Source organism: Ctenocephalides felis, unplaced genomic scaffold (genome assembly GCF_003426905.1).
Source record: "Ctenocephalides felis isolate EL2017-DRISC unplaced genomic scaffold, ASM342690v1 CF-g0.4_SCAFFOLD_01604, whole genome shotgun sequence".
NCBI lineage: Eukaryota > Metazoa > Arthropoda > Insecta > Siphonaptera > Pulicidae > Ctenocephalides > Ctenocephalides felis.
Genome location: NW_020537758.1, coordinates 58295913 through 58316334, shown reverse-complemented (window position 1 = coordinate 58316334; position 20422 = coordinate 58295913). Strand labels below are relative to the sequence as shown.

General features: G+C 29.0%; 1 protein-coding gene across 1 annotated transcript in view; it reads right to left on the bottom strand.

Annotated features, from left to right (window-relative positions):
- LOC113372986 (1-acyl-sn-glycerol-3-phosphate acyltransferase beta-like) overlaps positions 1-20420 on the bottom strand; it is a 55925-nt gene extending 35505 nt beyond the window's left edge. The window contains exons 1-2 of the mRNA XM_026613323.1: positions 20340-20420; positions 3117-3347 (exon numbers count right to left, since the gene is read on the bottom strand). Of these exons, the coding sequence (XP_026469108.1) occupies positions 3117-3347; positions 20340-20341 (233 nt within the window). The 5' untranslated portion in view covers positions 20342-20420. The remainder of the gene's footprint in view (positions 1-3116; positions 3348-20339) is intronic.
- Between the last annotated feature and the right edge of the window lie 2 nt (positions 20421-20422).

The window sequence follows — 20422 nt, the reverse complement described above, 5'->3', positions numbered from 1 at the left end:
ATACCGCCAAGAAAGCAAGTACTGTCTAGTAGCTACATTGGATACATAATGCTTTCAATTCTGCAAACTGGGATTACAACATAAATGCGCTCTGTGACAAGAACGTACCAATATACCCCTGCATATAGTCGCAAGCTACTTTACACGACAGAATTCTAATGTTCGATTCACGCGATAGTACAGAAGATATAATATAACAGGAGGTGTGCCGCAGGGCTCTGTTCTAGGCTCTTTGCTAAGGAGGATGTTATGTATGATGGCCTTTCGAAACTTGAGATTTCAGCATGTGTAAAACTAGTAGCATATGCAGACGATGTAGCCATAGTAGTTGTCTCTAAACAAACTGATGAGATCGTAAGTCTATTTGGCATAACTTTTAGAAAAATTAATCGCAGGTTAGGAACAATGAACCTCCAATTAGCACACAAAAAAGTGAAGCTGCTCTTATCACGAGTATAAAAACAATAAAGACCATCAAGCTGAAGATAGGAAATCTAGAGATCACGACAAAACTTCACGTCTGTTACCTTGGCTTATGCTTAATGCTCGATTGAATTTCAACCAATAGGTGGAACACGTGCTAAAGCGTCAATAGTTAGGACGAGACTTGCTCGACTGATGCCTAACGTTGGAATCAGTGGTTACTTCGGTGCTTACATATGGTATCTCCATAGGTAAATTCAAAATCTCAAAACTCAAAAATCGAGGAGAATGGCAGGACCCATATATCGTCTGAGTGCCTTAAGAATTTCTTGCGCATTTCGCACAATATCGGTGGAAGCAGTGTGCGTCATTTCAGGAACTCTGCCTTTCTTAGTCTTAGTAAAGAAAAGACGGACAATTTACCATCAAAAACATCAATAACTGAGTCCTGAGATGTTGAGAATAGAAGAACGACAAAACAGCATTGGCCGATGGCAGCAACTGTGGGATGTGGCAGTAAAGAGAGATAGACGTATTGTCTCATTCCAAACATCAAAGTCTGGCTAAATCACAAGCATGGAAAAGTGAATTATTACTAAACGCAAATGCTATCTGGGCACGGCTGTTTTCGAGCCTACCTACCCTGCTTCAGCACGATAGCTCGCCGGATTGCCCATATTGTTTGAGCGAAATCGAAGATGCTGAGCATGTGTCCTTCGTGTGCCCGCGATTTGGTGCTCTATTGAACTATGTGGAAGAGATATTGAGCCGAAAATTACTCCAGATAATGTTGTTGAAGTGAATCTGACAACTGAAGCTGCTGGAACGCCATAGACAAATTTGCGAGAGAGGTGCTATTGACCTGCGTTCTATGGAAAGAGAAAGTGTGAATGGGACTTCGTCATTTCCACATTTGTTTTAAATTAAGTAGATTAAACAAGAAATGGCCATTCGATTTACTAAACACCTGGTCTAATGTCTGCATGCGTCCTAACTTAGTACGCAGCATGCATCATCACGCCATAGTTCATTTATGTTATTATTTTGGTATAACTGTTTTTATTTTATTTTAACTTTTTTTCATTTTATATTCAATTTATTGTTTTTTTTGTATTATTTCTTTTTTTGCACCCATCGATTTTGACATTAAAGTCTTGATAAACAAAATTAAATTTTAACAAAAAAAAAATAGTTTTAAATTCATAACCGCCCAAACTTACAGACAGATAGACAGACAGACAGACAGACAGAAAGAAAAAATGATTTCAATATATTGTTTACAATTAATGTAGTATATACTGTGATTTATAATGTGAGTCTTTCTACCCGGGGGTATTTCACTCAAAATTTATAGTTTTACAATTTGTTCAGTTGTTATTGGTATATATACAATACTTTAGACATATAATAAGGACAAAAACAGAGACAAGTTTATTACTCTCAAAAAAATTCCTAATTCCAGTATTTTCTTACTTATAATGATCCCTACACTTCTGGTAAAAATTTTCAGTGAGTTTTTTTATTTGTTTAAAGTATAGTCGGTATGTCCGTCTGTTCATGTAAATATTTTGTTGGGTAATAGTGTCTCGTCAGTGGATCCCTTGATTTGTCGAGTACTTGTCGCAATGCCTTGTTTTGTACTATTCGTAGTCTCCGTCTGTTGGTCTTGGATGTCGCGTTCCATGCTAGAGCGGCGTATAATAGTAAAGGTCTTACAAGTGTTATGTAGAGTGTACGCTTGTTTTTCACGCCAACCGGTTTAAAATTACTACTGTTTTAAAAATTTTGAATAACACTTTCAATGAGTGCTTACTACCTTTCCATTATCAATCCCAATCCGATATTTGGAAAGAAAGTAGCAAGAAGGTTCAAAACGCAATATATCAGATATTACGCTATTAAAACCGATACTACCGTATTAAGTATTAATTAATTCGATCTAATTTCGGGACCAGTATCTGATCGCCCAAACTTATTTAAATTTGAAACATTTAAATATTTTGTATCTGAAATGTGATTTTTAATAATTAATGTAATTTGCTCCTTTTTGAATTCGTTGAAGATATTATTTTTTCTGAACTATCAAAAAAATGTTTATGATTAATTTTTAATAAAATATGTCGCTTTTTTATTGTAATTTTATTGTTATCTATAATGTTTTGAGCACGTTTTAATATCTGGACTAATATTAAAAGGACTTCTGATAATGCTATAAATGGATTTAAAATTGAAAAATCATTTAATAAAGTTAGTGTTTTTGAAAATAAAAATTATAGAGTTATACCTGCAGTATGTAATTCGTTTTACAAAATGCTGAATCAAAACCATAGACTCGCTATAAATAGTAAAAGTGTTTAATGTCTATAGTAACCAGCAAAATTAAAGCATTTCAATTTCTTAACAAAATACCTATTTAACTTAACTTTTAAAAGATTAACTAATATCAGAGATAAAAGTGATCAATCGGTGACTTTCTTTCAGTTTTAAATATATTTAACATTATAAAAAATGTATTTAGTGAAAAATTCTAAGTTATTTTTGTTTTTGAACTTTTATTGAAAACTTTGAATTTAATCTAATCCCACTTAGAGGCCCATATAGTAATATAATTTCATTATTTATAACTCAAAAAACATTTGTTCAAAAATATAGTTGACAAAAAATAAATTGGCATATACACAATTTGGTCTAACCTGCAATTATCGACATCCTTCGGATTTCGAATGATAAATATGGGCAAGAAAACAATACTCAGCGAGCAGAGATACCAAGTGCAGAATGCATATCGAGCAAAGAACCAAATTTTTCCCGTCCGGGGGCCAAATCTAGCTGCAAGCGCGGTGATCAATCCAAATAATAAAGATATGGCACAAAGTCGAAATGTCCATGATAGAACTGTCGACACCAAATAGACAGCGCGCCACCTGATAATAATAAGACATATTATATAAAGTATGCAATATTTTAAATAGTGAGAATTGTATCTGCTAAAGTAAATATTAATTTACAATCTTTCTTTTTTGTTAAAGGAGTTTTCTTTAATGTTGGAATATAAAAATGTTAATTGTTTCAATGAGGGCGAAACTCCTTTAACGAAAAAGAAAGATGTAGTTTAAAAAGTGAATTGTTTGGATTGTAATTGTTATTATATTAGCCAGACAAATCAGAACTTAGATGAAAGACTCAGATAGCATTAATTACAATGCGAAAAAATAGATAATAAAAAAATAAAAAGTACGTTTGTGGATCATGCTAATATCAACAACCATAAGTTTGATTTTGATAATCCCCAAATCTTATTCCATGAAAAAGACTTATTTAAACGGATGGCAGAATCAATGTTAATAGTTCGGACTAACAATAGCGTAAATCTGAGAACCGACACAAATATTTTACACGACTCTTATATACACATCATTCATAATTTATATTGTTTTTACTATTTTCATTCATTTATCTTATTCTTTTCAATAAATTAATCTGTTTACAAATTTATTGATTTTAATAGGCGACCGCGCACTCCTTTTGTTTACATTATAATTACATTAACGTTTTGTCCATTTATCTTCGATACTTAAGATTTGTTTTCAAATATTTCTGTATATATTTACATGTTTAGTACTGTGTTTATATTAAACCCTATATTAAAATTCAATTTGACAGATTATTATTTTTTAACTAAACGTTAAAGAAAAACTAGTGGGGTGTATGGCATCGTGCCTTAAGGCAAATTGCTCGAACTTCCCGTACCGTAACGAAACGATATAGGAATATTAAATGTTTTAAAATAGATTATTATAAATATTGTAACATTGTCGAATGTTTATAAGAATTACATAAACTACATTGGTAAGTTGAAATTATTTGTTTAAAGTATATTAGAACAGAATTAAAATAAAAATCTGAATTATTTTCGATATACAAAAAAAATTTTTTTTTGGAAAAAAAAATAAAAAAAAAATTTGAAGCAAATTTTTTTTTTCAAAATTAATTATTTTGTTAAAACAAGCAAAAAGTTTTTGGAATCATTTAAATTGGACGCTTAGTTCTTTCAAAAACTGTCATTTTTTGCACATTTAGCTTTGTGTCTCCAAAACCGCTAGACCTGCCTTTACCAAAAACTAATCACTCCTTCTCTCCCATCATTACAAATTGAATGTTGAATTGAATTGGGATCATTCAAATCAGATGCTCCGATCTCTCAAAAACTCGATTTCTATTTTCTGCACTCTTTGCTCCATATCTCCTAATCGGCTGGACCTGCCTTTGCCAAAAACTAATCAGCACATCTCCCTATCAATAAGAACCGAATGTTTTTTGAACCATTCAAATCGGTTGATCCGTGCGCCCGAAAACGTGGACGAAAAATTGTATCCATACATACATACATACTCACACACACACACACACATCCTTTTTTTCTGAGGTATGCCAAAATGTTCAGAAACCTTCAAAACGTCGAGAAATGTAAAAATTTTCAATTTCGATTTTCGGCTCATTACAATAACTTGCACTACGGGAAGTTAATTAAAAGCGTTGTTTGCAAATATCTTCAAAAATATACATTTTAACGAAAATAATGAAATGAACAAAATTATATAAATTAAAATCTTGATAAATCGCTGTTTTATAGTGTTGTAGGAACAATATTAGGCTAGATATGTAAATGGGGTTTTATAGTGCTCAAATTAAGCTTTGAAATGAGTACTACGTGTAAAATGAGTAAGCTATCATGCAAATAAAAGACGCATACAATGTTTTTTTTTTCATTTAAATCAAATAGTTTATAACAATAAACAATATTAAGCTAGATATGTAAATGGGGTTTTATAGTGCTCAAATTAAGCTTTGAAATGAGTACTACGTGTAAAATGAGTAAGCTATCATGAAAATTAGTATAGGATATTAACAAAATGTAGATGTGGGTACAGGACAACGTCTGGCGGGTCATCCAGTATATATATATATATATATATATATATATATATATATATATATATCGACACTGTTGTATGTCATCATTCAGCAATTTTTTTTATGTTTTACAGTATCTAAAAGAATTTTTACAAAGTTTAAAAAAGGTTAAATTTTAAAAAATATATATATTACAAAATGACAAGTAAAAAAAATTGATACATATCACACCAGGAAAAATAATAACACAAGTTTAAAAAAATATAGAAAATAAACAATATTAAAACACTAATAAAATAATTTGCTTTAAATTTAAACTATAGATTTATGTAGTGCAGTTCCAAGCAAAGAGCCGAGCGTGCCTGACGCGAAAGACTGAGGATGTTGTAAGAGAGAGTTTCAAGGATAGTTAAACAGTGTAGACATAATTAGAGAAAAAAAAAGAGTGCGCACAAGGTTCACACGCAATTGAGGTAAAACTTTTTTGCTATTGTACGAGATGGCATTTAATTCTAAGTTAAAAACAAAAACATCATATAACAATTTTGAATAATGTTCATCAGTAATGTGGTAACACTCGTGATTGAATAAGTTGATTTGTTCACATTTTTTAATGTGAACCATTATACATATTATATAATTTATATAATAATAAATTATAAATGTATAATAGCATTAAAAATATTTATAATATTTGAAAACAATAATGCAATTAAAGTCATACATCAAATACGACATGATCGGTTTGTCATTGGAATTAGCATCCAGGACTTGAAACGTTATTAGAGAAATAAAGTAATTGCTGATTAATAGATTCTATAATATTCGTTCACACAGTGGACAGCTGTAATATAACGATCTTGAATAATTTTATTAACACTAGCAATAAATGAACTGCATAAATGTCGATTATAAAGTATATCTGTATATAAATGATACACAGCTACACAAACTATTGTTGTGCTTGATCTCTTGTTTAGAGTAATAAATCTCAATATCAATTTACTATATTCATTTTTTATAAAAATATGCAACTTTGTAATACTTAATAGCCATCATAAACGAAAAACGTCTGAAAAAAGTGTCTTCGATATAATTCTGAAAAAGATATATGTTCGGCATGTTAGAGTAAAGCTGTACTGCTTTAATATTTTTTAATATCTATAAAAATGCAGAGAATTATTATGTTAAACAACACCTGAATAAATATTGTTCTCACAATTTTACTTGTCATGTAATTGTGTTTGAAGAACTTCATGTAATTAAAATTAACATACTATCATTCATTGCTTGTTAACTTCCCGTAGGGCAAGTTATAGTAATCGCAAAAAAATCGAAAATGAAAATTTTTGCATTTCTCGACGTTTCAAAGGTTTCTGAATATTTTGGCATACCTTAGAAAAAATTGATGTATGTGTGTGTGTGTGTGTATGTGTGTGTATGTATGTGCGGATACAAATTTTCGTCGACGATTTCGGGAACACCGATCAACCGATTTGAATAATTCAAAGAACATTCGATTCGTATTGATAAGGAGACGTGCTGATTAGTTTTTGGCGAAGGCAGGTCTAGCCGTTCCCAAGGTACGGGGCAAAAAGTGCCAAAAACGGTAACTCAGTTTTTAAGAGAACGGAGCGTCCGATTTTAATAATTCAAAAAACATTTTACTTGTATTGACAAGGTGAAGAACCGATCAAATTTTCATAAAGGCAGGTCTAGCGGTTTCGGAGATCTAAAGAAAAAAGTAAAAAAAAAATGCCATTTGGCGGTCAAAAATGATCATTAGACATATGCACATCAAATTATCAGATATTTTTCAGAGATTTTAACAATAAGTATAAATTTGGTTTACATTCCTATGGGTTCCGTACCAATGCTTTGATATTTTGTCTTTATGCAGTTTAAGCAGTACGATTGCTTTGAAAAAAAATTTAGATCTTCCAAAATATGTCAAAATAAAGAAAAAATTTTTTTTTCAAAAAAAAAATTTAAAATGAGAACAAAATTTTTTTTTAATTTTTTTTTTCAAAGAAAAGTAATTTTATGTCCAATTTCTCAAAAATCTTATTTTTTGGAAGTAAAATTTTTTCAAAAATGCTAATTGTTTTTAAAAAAATAATAATTTTTGGTACGGGAAGTTCCAGCAATTTGCCTTAAGGCACGATGCCTTAATTTCCTTAAGACAGAATTCCACTTACAGCTAGTTTTTTTTTTAGTTTTTCGCTGGCGATACAGTTTCATTCTTTGAACAGTTGTAGTATCTGTCTTGCATATAAAAATAATTTCCACATCAATATAAAACTTGTATGAACTTTTTATTGTTTCCATACGTTTCGACACATTGTTTTGTGTCATCTTCAGTGGACTCTAGTGTGAAAGCACAGATTAAAGCTAATAATTAAAACTAATTTATAAGAAAGTGATATGGTGTAAAAACTTACATGTAATTGTAGTATTCCTAATTAATTCATGATAATAATTGTTCACAAATGCACAAATAAAAACAATTCTTGTCACTTTAAATCGGAACAATTATATAAATTATTTATATAATTGTTCCGACTTAAAGTGACATGCATTATAAAAATATGCACATATAAAACAATAACGTACAAATAAAAACAATTCTTGAAAAATTGAAGTCTTTTAAAAAGTATAACAAATTCAGAAAAAATTAATATGTAGCATTCGCGGTAAAATTACAATATCACTTTGGATTTTTCTACCCAAAATAATTCAATAATGTTCTATCATAAATTTCAGTAACTTCTCTTATTTTGAAACGGCGAAAGGTTAAAAGGCTCGGAAGACACTCTGATTGGACAGCCGAACACACTTTAAACAATCATAACTTTATTAATATTTGTGTAACAGAAAAATAATAAAAAGCAATAATTAGTCAGAAAAAGACCTTGAATTTTATACGTATCTTTTATTCTTTCAGAGATATAATAATGACAAATTGGTTTAATTTTTAATGGATTTTTTTTTCGTGAAATCATGAGTTTTATGAAAATCGTTTGTACTGAAGTTGTGGTATTTTCTAGAATCCATCAAGATCTCTTAAACCATTTAATTCTAGATGGAATACGATTATTTTTAATTTTGGTGAAAATGACAATCATAAACTATTTGATTTAAATGAAAAAAATATTGTATGCGTCTTTTATTTGCATGATAGCTCACTCATTTTACACGCAGAAGTACCCATTTTAAAGCTTATTTTGAGCACTATAAACCCCCATTTTCATATCTAGGTTAATATTGTTCCTAGCAATTTATTAAGATTTTAATTTATATAATTTTGTTCATTTCATTATTTTCGTTATAATGTATATTTCTGAAGATATTAGCAAACAACGCTTTTAATTTTTCTTTAACGTTAAGTTAAAAAATAATAATCTGTCAAATTTTAATATAGGCGCAGGCTGCATCACCTGTCAGACGCATGTTGACGCTATCTTATTATATAATTTTATTTTTTGGCACATCTCAGCTGCTTTTCGGCAATAATAATGTAAACATTACATTTTTCTTATCTAGAATCATGAATTTATTATATTTTAATATTGTCTTAGACTATAAGTGAATGGAAGTGTTTGGCAAATGACAGTCTTCATTTGTTTTTAATGTCAAACAATGCCTCCAATATTTTCAATGTAAATCAATAATAAGCGTTTTTTTTTAATTTTTTCCATTTATTTCTACAATCAAACTATATTACTATAATTCAGAAAATCCTAAAAAAATCTCTTAACAAACTTTAGCAAAATTTATGGAAATCCGAATAATCGTTTAGGAGGATTATCCTTTCATACACCATGACAGTAAAATTTTATATATAAGATATCTTATAAATAATCCGCTTTAAATAAAATGATGATTCTCAATTCCCACAGTTAACACTTTAATTATTCTTTAACAAATATTGAAATATGTTCAATAAAATTGTATATCAAAAATTATACCCTGCAATATATTGTACTCATACGGAATATTTACTCCAGTCAATGGAGCTTTGGGTTTGAATTTTTTTGCTGTACTCCAACTTACATGAAATTTTGGAATTAGGTTTATCTTACTCTCAAGTTCAAACGCCTATTTTTAACCTATTTCCTAAATATCATACAATTTGGAGCACAATAAAAAAATGGAGTGTTACACCTTTTTTGATCTCCCTTTACTGCACTAATGTATTAGATTGAATAGTGCACATATGAACAGAATTTAACAAATTAATTAATTTCACTTAAAATTTGAACCTAAGTAATAATGTATATTGAATTATTAGTGAGAAAAATGTAATTTAGATATCATAATTACTAAAAACCAGTTAAAATATGGTACAAGATTATAAAAATGATAGGCAACCTTACTAAAGCAATTAATTTGGGTGGAAAAATCCATATATTAATTCTTTCTGAATTTGTTATACTGTTTAATAAATTGCAATTTCCAATACGTATATCCTACGCTATGACCCTAAATAAATTGCAGAAGATGATTTTTGTATTAAAATAATATTTTAGTCATGGATAAAAAAAATTTATTTATACATCTACAGGTATGACTAAAAATTTTGTATAACCATTGACATTAAAATAAATTGAGATGTTAGAAATGTTCTGAAAAAGAGTAGTGCATAATTTATAATATAAAATTTTAAAGAACATATTTCGATATTCATTAAAGAGATCATTAAAGAGTTAACTGTGGGGCTTGATAATCATTATGTTTAAAGCAGTTCAACATTTAACATCACTCACATTTTGGTGTAAATAGTAATTCTAAAAACAATAATTATTATTTTTAACTGAACAGAAGGTAAATATTAGTATAGAATATTAGAAAAATTCGAACTTTTGAATAGTAGAGTATCAGTCATTGAATATTATTGACATACTTTTAGTTCAGATTTTTGAGCTTGAAAAAAAAACTTAAATTTTTCTTCAAAATAATAATTTAAATTGGTCTTATCTCATCTCTGATTCTAACTCACTATAACGAACTTTATCTAGGACATGCTTCAGAAGATTTAGAAAAGACCAATACAAATGATTTTTCCAAAGCTTCTTGCGAAAGCATTTCTCTAAAAGAAAGTATTATAACTGTTCCATACATTTTTCTGCTGGTAACTAACATCATCTTTCGTCAAAAACAATTCGAAACTTTTTTATTCGTATTGAGGTGGAGACGCGGTAAGAGATAGTGTAGATATTATGTAATTTAGTATATGGCTAATGTACCAGTTTATAAAGCCAATAAAATAAAAATAAAAAAAAAAATAATAAAAAAAATTGGCAAAGTCAGGTCCAGCCTTTTCGGAGCAAAAACTGTAAAAAAACGGCTAAACACTTTGACAGTGGAGGAAATATCAATTTTTTGGGAAACCAGGTCCTGCGGTTTCAAAATTTTGACAAAATTTCAAATCTTCCAAAAAATTCAAATATTCGAAATTTTGCAGAATATAAAAAAATAAATTTCCAACATTTAAAACAATTATTTTATAAAATTAAAACAAATTATTTTATAAAAACATCAAAACAGTCTTTTTAATTTTTTTAATTCAGTTTAAAAATGTTTATATAAATGAACATAAGAAATATGAGATAATGTCCTCGGCAGCATTTCGACTAGGATGTATACAATTTCAATTATATTTTGTTTGTATGTTTTGTTTTTCGCATGATATATACAGTTTGTCGCCCAAATATAAGCACTTATTTTATATTAAATCTATAAACGAATGCTGGAATTTACAAAATTTATAATAATTACTAACTGTACCCTGCCACGTTTCGCTGTGACACATTGTGATTCAATATTTGAGAAATGAGAAATAAGACAAAGAATGAGTTTCATAGAAGTTTCAATTTGCAATATTTAAGGACACACATTTTTTTTTAACTAACTAGTTTCCCGGCTCTGAAACGGACAGCATACAATTATCCGTACAAAGAGCAATCTTTATCTACATCTAAACCACACAAATCTAATCTTGAGCGTCATTGAAAATTCCAATCGAACTGAAAATTACAATTTTTTAAATGTAATGTTGTTTGTATTTGTAGTAATATCATGGGTATTCCAGAAATAAAAACATCTTCACCTTCATCATCACCTTCACCTTCATATTTTGCTTCTACGTCCATCATTAATTTTTTTACAGCGATTCGCGTGTCACAGCAAAGTTTTGGTTGATTAATGTTCCGGGAGAGGATAATTGGCACACCGATTTTCAATTTCAATGTATGTCGTGTCAATGCTGGTAAATGAAGTAAATTTAAAAAAACCGTTGGATAATTAACTACTTTCTCTGCTTTTATAATTATGTCATGCGACATATATATATTTTATAGTGTATTTACTTTGATAGTGGAATGACCTTAGAACCTTATTAAGTTGGTAGACGTCTTCATTCTTTCAAGATAAATTCTTTCACTGAGCCAATCGTGATATTTGTGATATATTTTTATGTCAGAAAATACCTTTCTGATCAATTCTTCTTTTAATGTTACTAAATTATAAAAATAATCGAAAAATAATAATCATCTAGAAACCTCATCTACTGTAGCTACAAGCAATTCGTAGTAAATCACTCGTATTCGTATGCATGTTTATAGTCTTACAAACTATAGTGCAATGCCATGTGGCACAAAATTGTCTAATATTAATATTTTAGACAAGCATAGTTAAAATAAACTTACTTTTTACTTATATATATATATATATATATATATATATATATATATTATTTATTATTATTATTTATTATCATCATTATTATATATATTTATTATATTTATTATATATATATATATAAATGTATATATATATATATATAAATTATAAATATATATATATATATATATATATATATATATATATATTATTTTACTAAAGAATGTCCTTTTCTAATATGTTACAAATTTAATTTTTTTTTAAATATTTTTTTGAGTGTTTTTGTCCTGGTGGTATGTATAATGTTTCTCTATGTTTATAATTATTTTATATTTGTTTAATTATTAGTAAAATGTTTCAAATATATTCTAGTTGCTGAATGATGACACGAATCTGGTGTCGAAAAGTATAAATAAAAATTTTTAAATACTTTTTTACATTTTTTATTTCGACGAATGAGCTGCTAGTTACTTTGAAATATATATATAAAATTCTTCTGTAATGGTGTATGAAAGGATAATCCTAAACGATTAATCGGATTTTGATAAATCTTTCTGAAGTTTGTTAGGAAAATATTTTAGGTTAAAATTAACTTGGTTGAAGAGATTCCAAAATATCATGAAAATAAGTAATAATGTATATCGAATTATTATTATAATTATTAAAAAAAATAATCTAGTTATTATTGCTGAAAACAAGATTATATAAATTATGGGCAACATTATTGAAGCAATTGTTTTGAGTGAAAAAATCAAAGGTGATATTGTACCTTTATTATTGTACCGCGGATACTATATATTAATTCTTTCTGAATTCGTTATACTGTTTAAAAGACTGCAATTTCCAATACTTATATATTATGCTATAAATCACAAAGGCAGACTATGAATTTTTGTGTGATAAATTTGGAAAATTGATGCTTTAGTCGTGAATAAACAAAAAAATCATTTATTTATACATATAAGTTTACAGGTACGACTAAAAACATTGAATATCATTTGGCCGTAAATTGTAAAATTAAAGAAATTATTTAAATCAGTTGTACATTTAAAATCACCCATATGAATTTATATACATTTCGGTAAAAAGTGTTGTGTAAAAAACAAAATAATTTTTAACTAATTTGTAAATATCAGTATAGATTATTAAAAAAAAATTGGAACTTTTGAATTGTGGACATGAATACAAGACAACGTCTGTCGGGTCATCTAGTGTATATATATATATATATACATATATAAATATATAAACATATATAGTGTATTTATCTCTTCTTATCACATACAATCACAAACAGAATCTATTTCATATCACAACCACTTTGCCACAAGGTCCAATGTGCGGGACAGTTCCGGACAAACATTCGAACTGAATTTTATTAGATAGTTATTAACTTTTTTATTCGATTTTTATAAGGAAACTTTCAAGAAATTTAGCATATTAGAATCTTGGTTAAATGCGCAAACTTTTGATGAAATGTACCAACACACTTTAGTATAGTTTTGTCAAAGAAAAGCCCGTTAAACCATAGCAATTTTGTAATCTTTAAATTTACAGATTAACACTGTCTTAATTCTTGAGAACTTGGAGCAATTGTTTCATTATTTTTGGCTTTGGTTCTAGAAATCATAATTACAATGACGCAACCAAAGAGGTTTGAATGGACAAAATCAATAACTAGTTGTAAGTAGCATTTTGGTTTAAGGCCAATTGCATCCACGTAAACACCATGAGCTTATTCGATAAGCAGCTATCTAGATAAAATATTTAACTGTTTATTTCGATATTTGTAATATATGTCATTGTCTAGTTTCACAACGTGTTATAAAAATGTATTTTATTTAAGTGTCATCTGTAATCAATAGATATTTACTTAGCTGATAAAAACCTCTTAAGCACGTTGCGCAATTCCAAACTTTGGTGAATTTTTATAATTCAACCGCATATCGTAGGCCTTTAATATGTAATATGTTATTGCAAACTATGAAATCTATGGACATACAAAGTTTCATCAAAATCGTCGTAATTCCGAAGATACTGCCCGGCCGATCTTTACTAAAAACTAATCAACGCAATTCCAAAGCAATATTTTTATGACTTGTAAACATGGCATAAGTCAACTATTGATTTTAATTTATGCTATGTTCATACACTGGTGTAACGAAGAAATAAGCGTTTTTCGTAAAAATATCATAAGAGAAGAAGAATCTCTCAGCGTGACTATAGTCTTCCAACTGAGCACACACAAATAGGCACGTCGCCACTAAATAAAGCTATTAAAAATATTAAATTTAGATGTTGGAAATCGAAAAAATCGATTTCGGTGGGGACAAGAAGTAAAAGATAACGAATGTGAAATTAGCTGTGTGATATAAAAACATATTCGATACATCCAAAACCATACAATAGTGAAACTAAGCCCGCTTCTTAGGGGGTACCTAAAAAAGTGCAGTGAAATTATACAGTGTAATTGGTAAGTGTTACTAAATAATCATGCAGAACAGCAAAGAAAATAGTCCAACTATCCCAATTGTACAAACAATTTAAATACTGAACGACACCTCTCAAACCAATAGTGCATACGTGCAAAACCATTTAATTAATAAACATAAAAACATTCATCACAAATCGCTGACATGACACAAGAATCAACACAATAATACGCAGGAATCAGTACACTACAAAATCAATGTACGATAACAAAATCAATAAAAGTCGAAAAACCGGAGCGATATAAATTGCTCATACAGTTTTAAAACAAAACGCGTAGTGTTTCACACCTACCAAATTAAACAAAAAAGAGCCTACAGCCCTACAGAGTAGTTATAAAAAATATTCACCATGCAACCAATACTGACGAAATTAAAACAGCGCTAGAAAATTTAAACTGCAAAGTGAGAAATATTGTCAATTCTTGCAACACAATACTAAACACCCATTAAACATGTTCTTCGAAGATTTGGAGCCTTCAGAGAATAACACTACAATTTGTAAATTGAACAAACTTTTAAATCAAATTGTAACAGTGAAATCTCCCAGAAAAAGATTTGGTATTATACAATGCACAAGGTGCCAATTATATGGACACTATAAATCCTATTGTCAACGTAAAATATAAAGACCATTTGTCTGCGCAAAATGCGGCGGCGATCACAAAACTTCAAAAGGTAAAAAATTAAAAAGCACTCCAGCCACATGCGTTTTATGCGGAGGCCCACACCCGGCAAACTATAGAGGATGCACCAGCTACCGCACTATGTAATACCTTACATAATAAAAATAGTGTCACACCATTACAAAACCGTTCAAAACACTTTCAAGAAAGCAATACAAGTCCACGATCAAATCATACTAAAGTCTCGAACCACATGAGTTATTCCGAAATTCTGAAAAATCAAAACAACGGTGGACACAATGCAACAGAAATAAAATCAACACTGCTAGTTAAAAAATGATTAACATGTTACGCATTGCCGAATGGAATGCCAACGGTATTCTAAACCATCAAAATGAATTAAAAACTTCTCACATCTACAAATGATCGATATTCTTTTAATAAGTGAAACTTGGCAGTTAAAAATAACTTTGATCTCTTCACGGATCATACACCAATAATATCAACATTGTGTTCATGTATATTAAATAAGCAAGTAATCAACAATCTATATAATTGTAAGATGGATTGGGATGCATTTGTAACTGAAATTGATTCAAACATAAATACGACTTGAAACTGCAGAGATCATCGACAATAGCCTAAACAATGCAGTTACAAAATCTACCCCCACAATACATGAACAAAACAAAACTAACTATGATATCCCCTCAGAAATAAAACGCCAAATAAAACAAAAACGTAAAGCAAGGAAAAAATGGCAATACACGCAAAATCCTAAGGATAAAATGATCTTTAATAACCTGACAAATTTCCTCAAAAAGAAACTAAAGGATTTAAGGGACAATGACATTACGCACTATATTTCAAACTTAAGCAGGTACGACAAAGCAATATGGAAACCCACTAAGTCTACTAGACATCAAACATTCCACAATGCACCTATAAGAATGGACAGCGCAAGCGATTGGGCAAAAAGCAACAAAGAGAAAGCGGCATTAATCGCGAACTATTTAAAAACTGTTTTTTCTTCTGCTAATAATCAACCCGACCAAGAAGTTAACGCCACACTTATGATAGACAACAAAAATAAAAGTGGAATAATGAAAACTACTCCCAAAAAAGTTAAAAACTACATAATGCTTACTAAAAACAAAAAAGCATACATATTTAATGCAATCCTTAGAACAACATATTGGACAAAATGCTTTAAAATTTCTATAATTATTATAATCCTTAAACCAATGAATTCGCCGACTGAAGCTACATCGTACAGACCAATCAGCCTAATGCCAATCCTTTCAAAAATAATTCTAAGCAGAATAAACGAAAAGTTTTCGGTAATTCCAGACCACCAGATTGGTTTCAGACCTCAACACTTAACAATCCACCAAGAATACTGGGTCATTAACAATATACATATGGCATTGCAGAATAAAAAATATTGCTTATTGATATCGAAAAAGCATTCGACAATGTTTGGCACCACGGTTTGATCTACAAAATAAATCAATGTCTATCGCATGAACAATCATCTTTACTGGAGTCCTACTTATCTAACAGATATTTCAGGGTCAGAGTGCAGAATAAATCATCTGATATAGAAACAATAAAAGCTGGTGTACCTCAGCGTAGCGTACTCGGACCAATCCTGTACTTAATCTACACTAACGATATACCATCTGATCCCCAAATAACCCTTGAAACATTTGCAGATGACAACTATGGTTTTATCAACTCATGAAGACGCTACAAAGGCCTCGGAACACAAACACTAACTAAAAAAGTGGACTCATAAATGAAAAATTTCTAATAACTCAACTAAGTCAGTCCACATCACCTTTACCAAAATAAAAGGAGATTGCCCAAATATAAAAATCAACAATGTAGAAATTCCAAACTCCGTAAAGCACTTAGGACTGATGGAGTACCCACAGCAGGGCAAAGCGTAAGCAAATAGACAAAAAGTTTCGTGAAGTCTACTGGGTAATTGGAAGAAGCTCTAAAATGTCATATGAGAACAAGATCCTAATATATAAAGCTGTAACAGTACCAATTCTTCATTCTACCATGTAATGGGGTATGAAAGATTAACCCTCCTAAGCTATTATTCGGATTTTCATAAATCTTTCTGAAGTTTGTTAAGGAAATTTTCTAAGATTTTTTGATTCATAGAAATATAGTTAGATTGTAGAAATAAATGGAAACTAGTGGGGCGCATGGCATCGTGCCTTAGGGCAAATTGCTGGAACTTTCCGTACCAAAAACTATTATTTTTTTAAAAACGATTAACATTTTTGAAAAAATTTTACTTCGAAAAAATTAGACTTTTGAGAAACTATAAATTTGACAAAAAATTACTTTTTTTTGAAAAAAACAATTTTTTTTTTCGAAAAAAAAATTTTTTTGAAAAGAAAAATGTTTTCTTCATTTTGACATATTTTGGAAAATCTGAACTTTTTTTCAAAGCAATCGTACTGCTTGAACTGCATAGAGACGAAATGTTAAAGTGCGCGAGTGCCGCGCCGCCGTCTAACGCATAAGCATTGGTACGGAACCCATAGGAATGTAAACAAAATTTATACTTATTGTTAAAATCTCTATAAAATATCTGATAATTTGATGTGCGTATGTCTAATGATCATTTTTGACAGCCAAATGGCATTTTTTTTTTTTTAGTTTTTTCTTAGATCTCCGAAACCGCTAGACCTGCATTGGTACGGAACCCATAGGAATGTAAACAAAATTTATACTTATTGTTAAAATCTCTATAAAATATCTGATAATTTGATGTGCGTATGTCTAATGATCATTTTTGACAGCCAAATGGCATTTTTTTTTTTAGTTTTTTCTTAGATCTCCGAAACCGCTAGACCTGCCCTCATGAAAATTTGATCAATTCTTCATCTTGTCAATACAAGTAAAATGTTTTTTGAATTATTCAAATCGGACGCTCCGTTCTCTTAAAAACTAAGTTACCGTTTTCGGCAATTTTTGTCCCGTATCTTCGGAACGGCTAGACCTGCCTTCGCCAAAAACTAATCAGCACGTCTCCTTATCAATACGAATCGAATGTTTTTTGAATTATTCAAATCGGTTGATCCGTGTTCCCGAAATGGTCGACGAAAATTTGTATCCGCACATACATACACACACACACATACATCCATTTTTTCTAAGGTATGCCAAAATGTTCAGAAACCTTTGAAACGTAAAGATATATAAAAAATTTCATTTTTGATTTTTTTGCGATTACTATAACTTGCCCTACGGGAAGTTAATAAAGAACAAGATTTAAAAAACGGCTGATATCGATCAGCTTATATAAAAAAGCAGTGCCAAATTTTTCATTAAAGTTTTCAAGTAAATTAGTTTTTCTGTTTAACTATTATTTGTTTTCATTTTGTATTAATATTTATATACGCTTATAATATACACTCGTAATTATATAAAATATATACTTTTTTCAACTTTGTATGTTTGTTCTCTTTGTGTTGCAATTTTGTAATTTTGTTTCAATTACATTATTTCCGCGCTCAGTCAATGAATCTTTTTGACTTAATATTCTTTCAGACTTTTGAGTATATAAAAAATCTCCAATTTTATTCAAAAAGAAAAATCAATTTATTTTTTCATGGGTCGTACAACCGTAACAATTTTTTAAAATTTTGTTCTTTATTTTAATTTTTTAATGCGGAATGGAAATTTAATATTAAAATCTGAAGATGTGGGTACAGGACAACTATAGATATATATATATATATATATATATATATATATGCGTGTGTATATATATATATATATATACATATTGATTATTTAAACTAAAGAAATCTTGGACGTCTGCAATTATCTACATTTTTAAAAAAATATTTTTTAAAACAGCGACTGCTGACAAATAGTGCTACATTGCAATTTATAATTACTTGTTATTTGCCATTATCATTATTATGTGCTAGTTCTCTTCTAGAAAGTTCATGTCCATTGAAGATATAGAACTTTATGTCAATATGTATCAAATAATAAAGATATTTTAAAAATTTTACTTTTTCTTTTTTACTATTATTTGTTACGCCCTTAAATTTAATCATATATTTCAACATCAAAATTAATTACTCTTAACACACACACACAGATATATATATATATATATATATATATATATATACATATATATATATACATATATATATATATATATTTATTTGAAATAAATTTGCAGCGCATTCATTGAATTTAAATAAAGGTTAAATATAATAACATTTTTTTATTAAATTATATGTTATGACACTTGCTGTGTCATTATTCAGCAAATCCAAAACATTATTGCAATGAATACAAATATTCGAATATTATCTTGCTTAATAGACAAAAGAAGGATGCTTATCACAATACCAAAACAAAAGACACATAAATCTTCAGCACAGCATCGATTTCCTAAACCCAACAATGTTACCTTTTGAAACTAATATATGTAAAAGGGTATTTAGTGAGGGTTGTCTAATATTGACCAGTTTCCAAACAGCATTAAAATAGAATGAAGCGTTTCGCTTTTATTACTTTCCGAAACCATATGTTCTACTACACTTTAGTAGAGTGTAGTGTTAATTTTTGTTATTTATTTCTTATCTTTCTTTTAAGTTAATTAGAAAAATTTTCTAGTTGTTCCACTGAATGGCGATATCTACATTTCTTTTACTTGTGTTTCTGAACTTGGTGCTAATGCCCAAATCAACACTCATTATATATATATATATATATATATATATATATATATATATATATATATATAGTCTAAGTGACAAAGTCTAAGTAATGATCGAGCATACCATCAATAAATAAAAATCTTTTAACAATTTATTTTACAATCCATCTGATCAGACTATAATCTTAGCATCCTAGCCTTCATTCAGTAGAAAACTTTGAGGGAGAAACGTAGAAACAGAAAATTTAATTATCAAGATATGGTAATGCACTAAACTATGTAGTATAAACATTAAATTTCTAAGTGTAGGTACATGTTTATATATATATATATATATATATATATATATATATATATATTAGTCTGTGAAATTTTTTTTATCAAATTGATTTCATTCGCAAGGTGTCAATTTTCAATTAGATTTATCCATTCACTAACAAATCTTGAGCTAAAATAGAGCAAATATTTAAATATTTTATATATTGTATGATAACCACTTACATTTGTTCAGATTTAAACTATAACGATTAGTTTAGGAATAAATATCACAAAACTAAAAAAAAAACTTGTTTCACAGAGCAGTA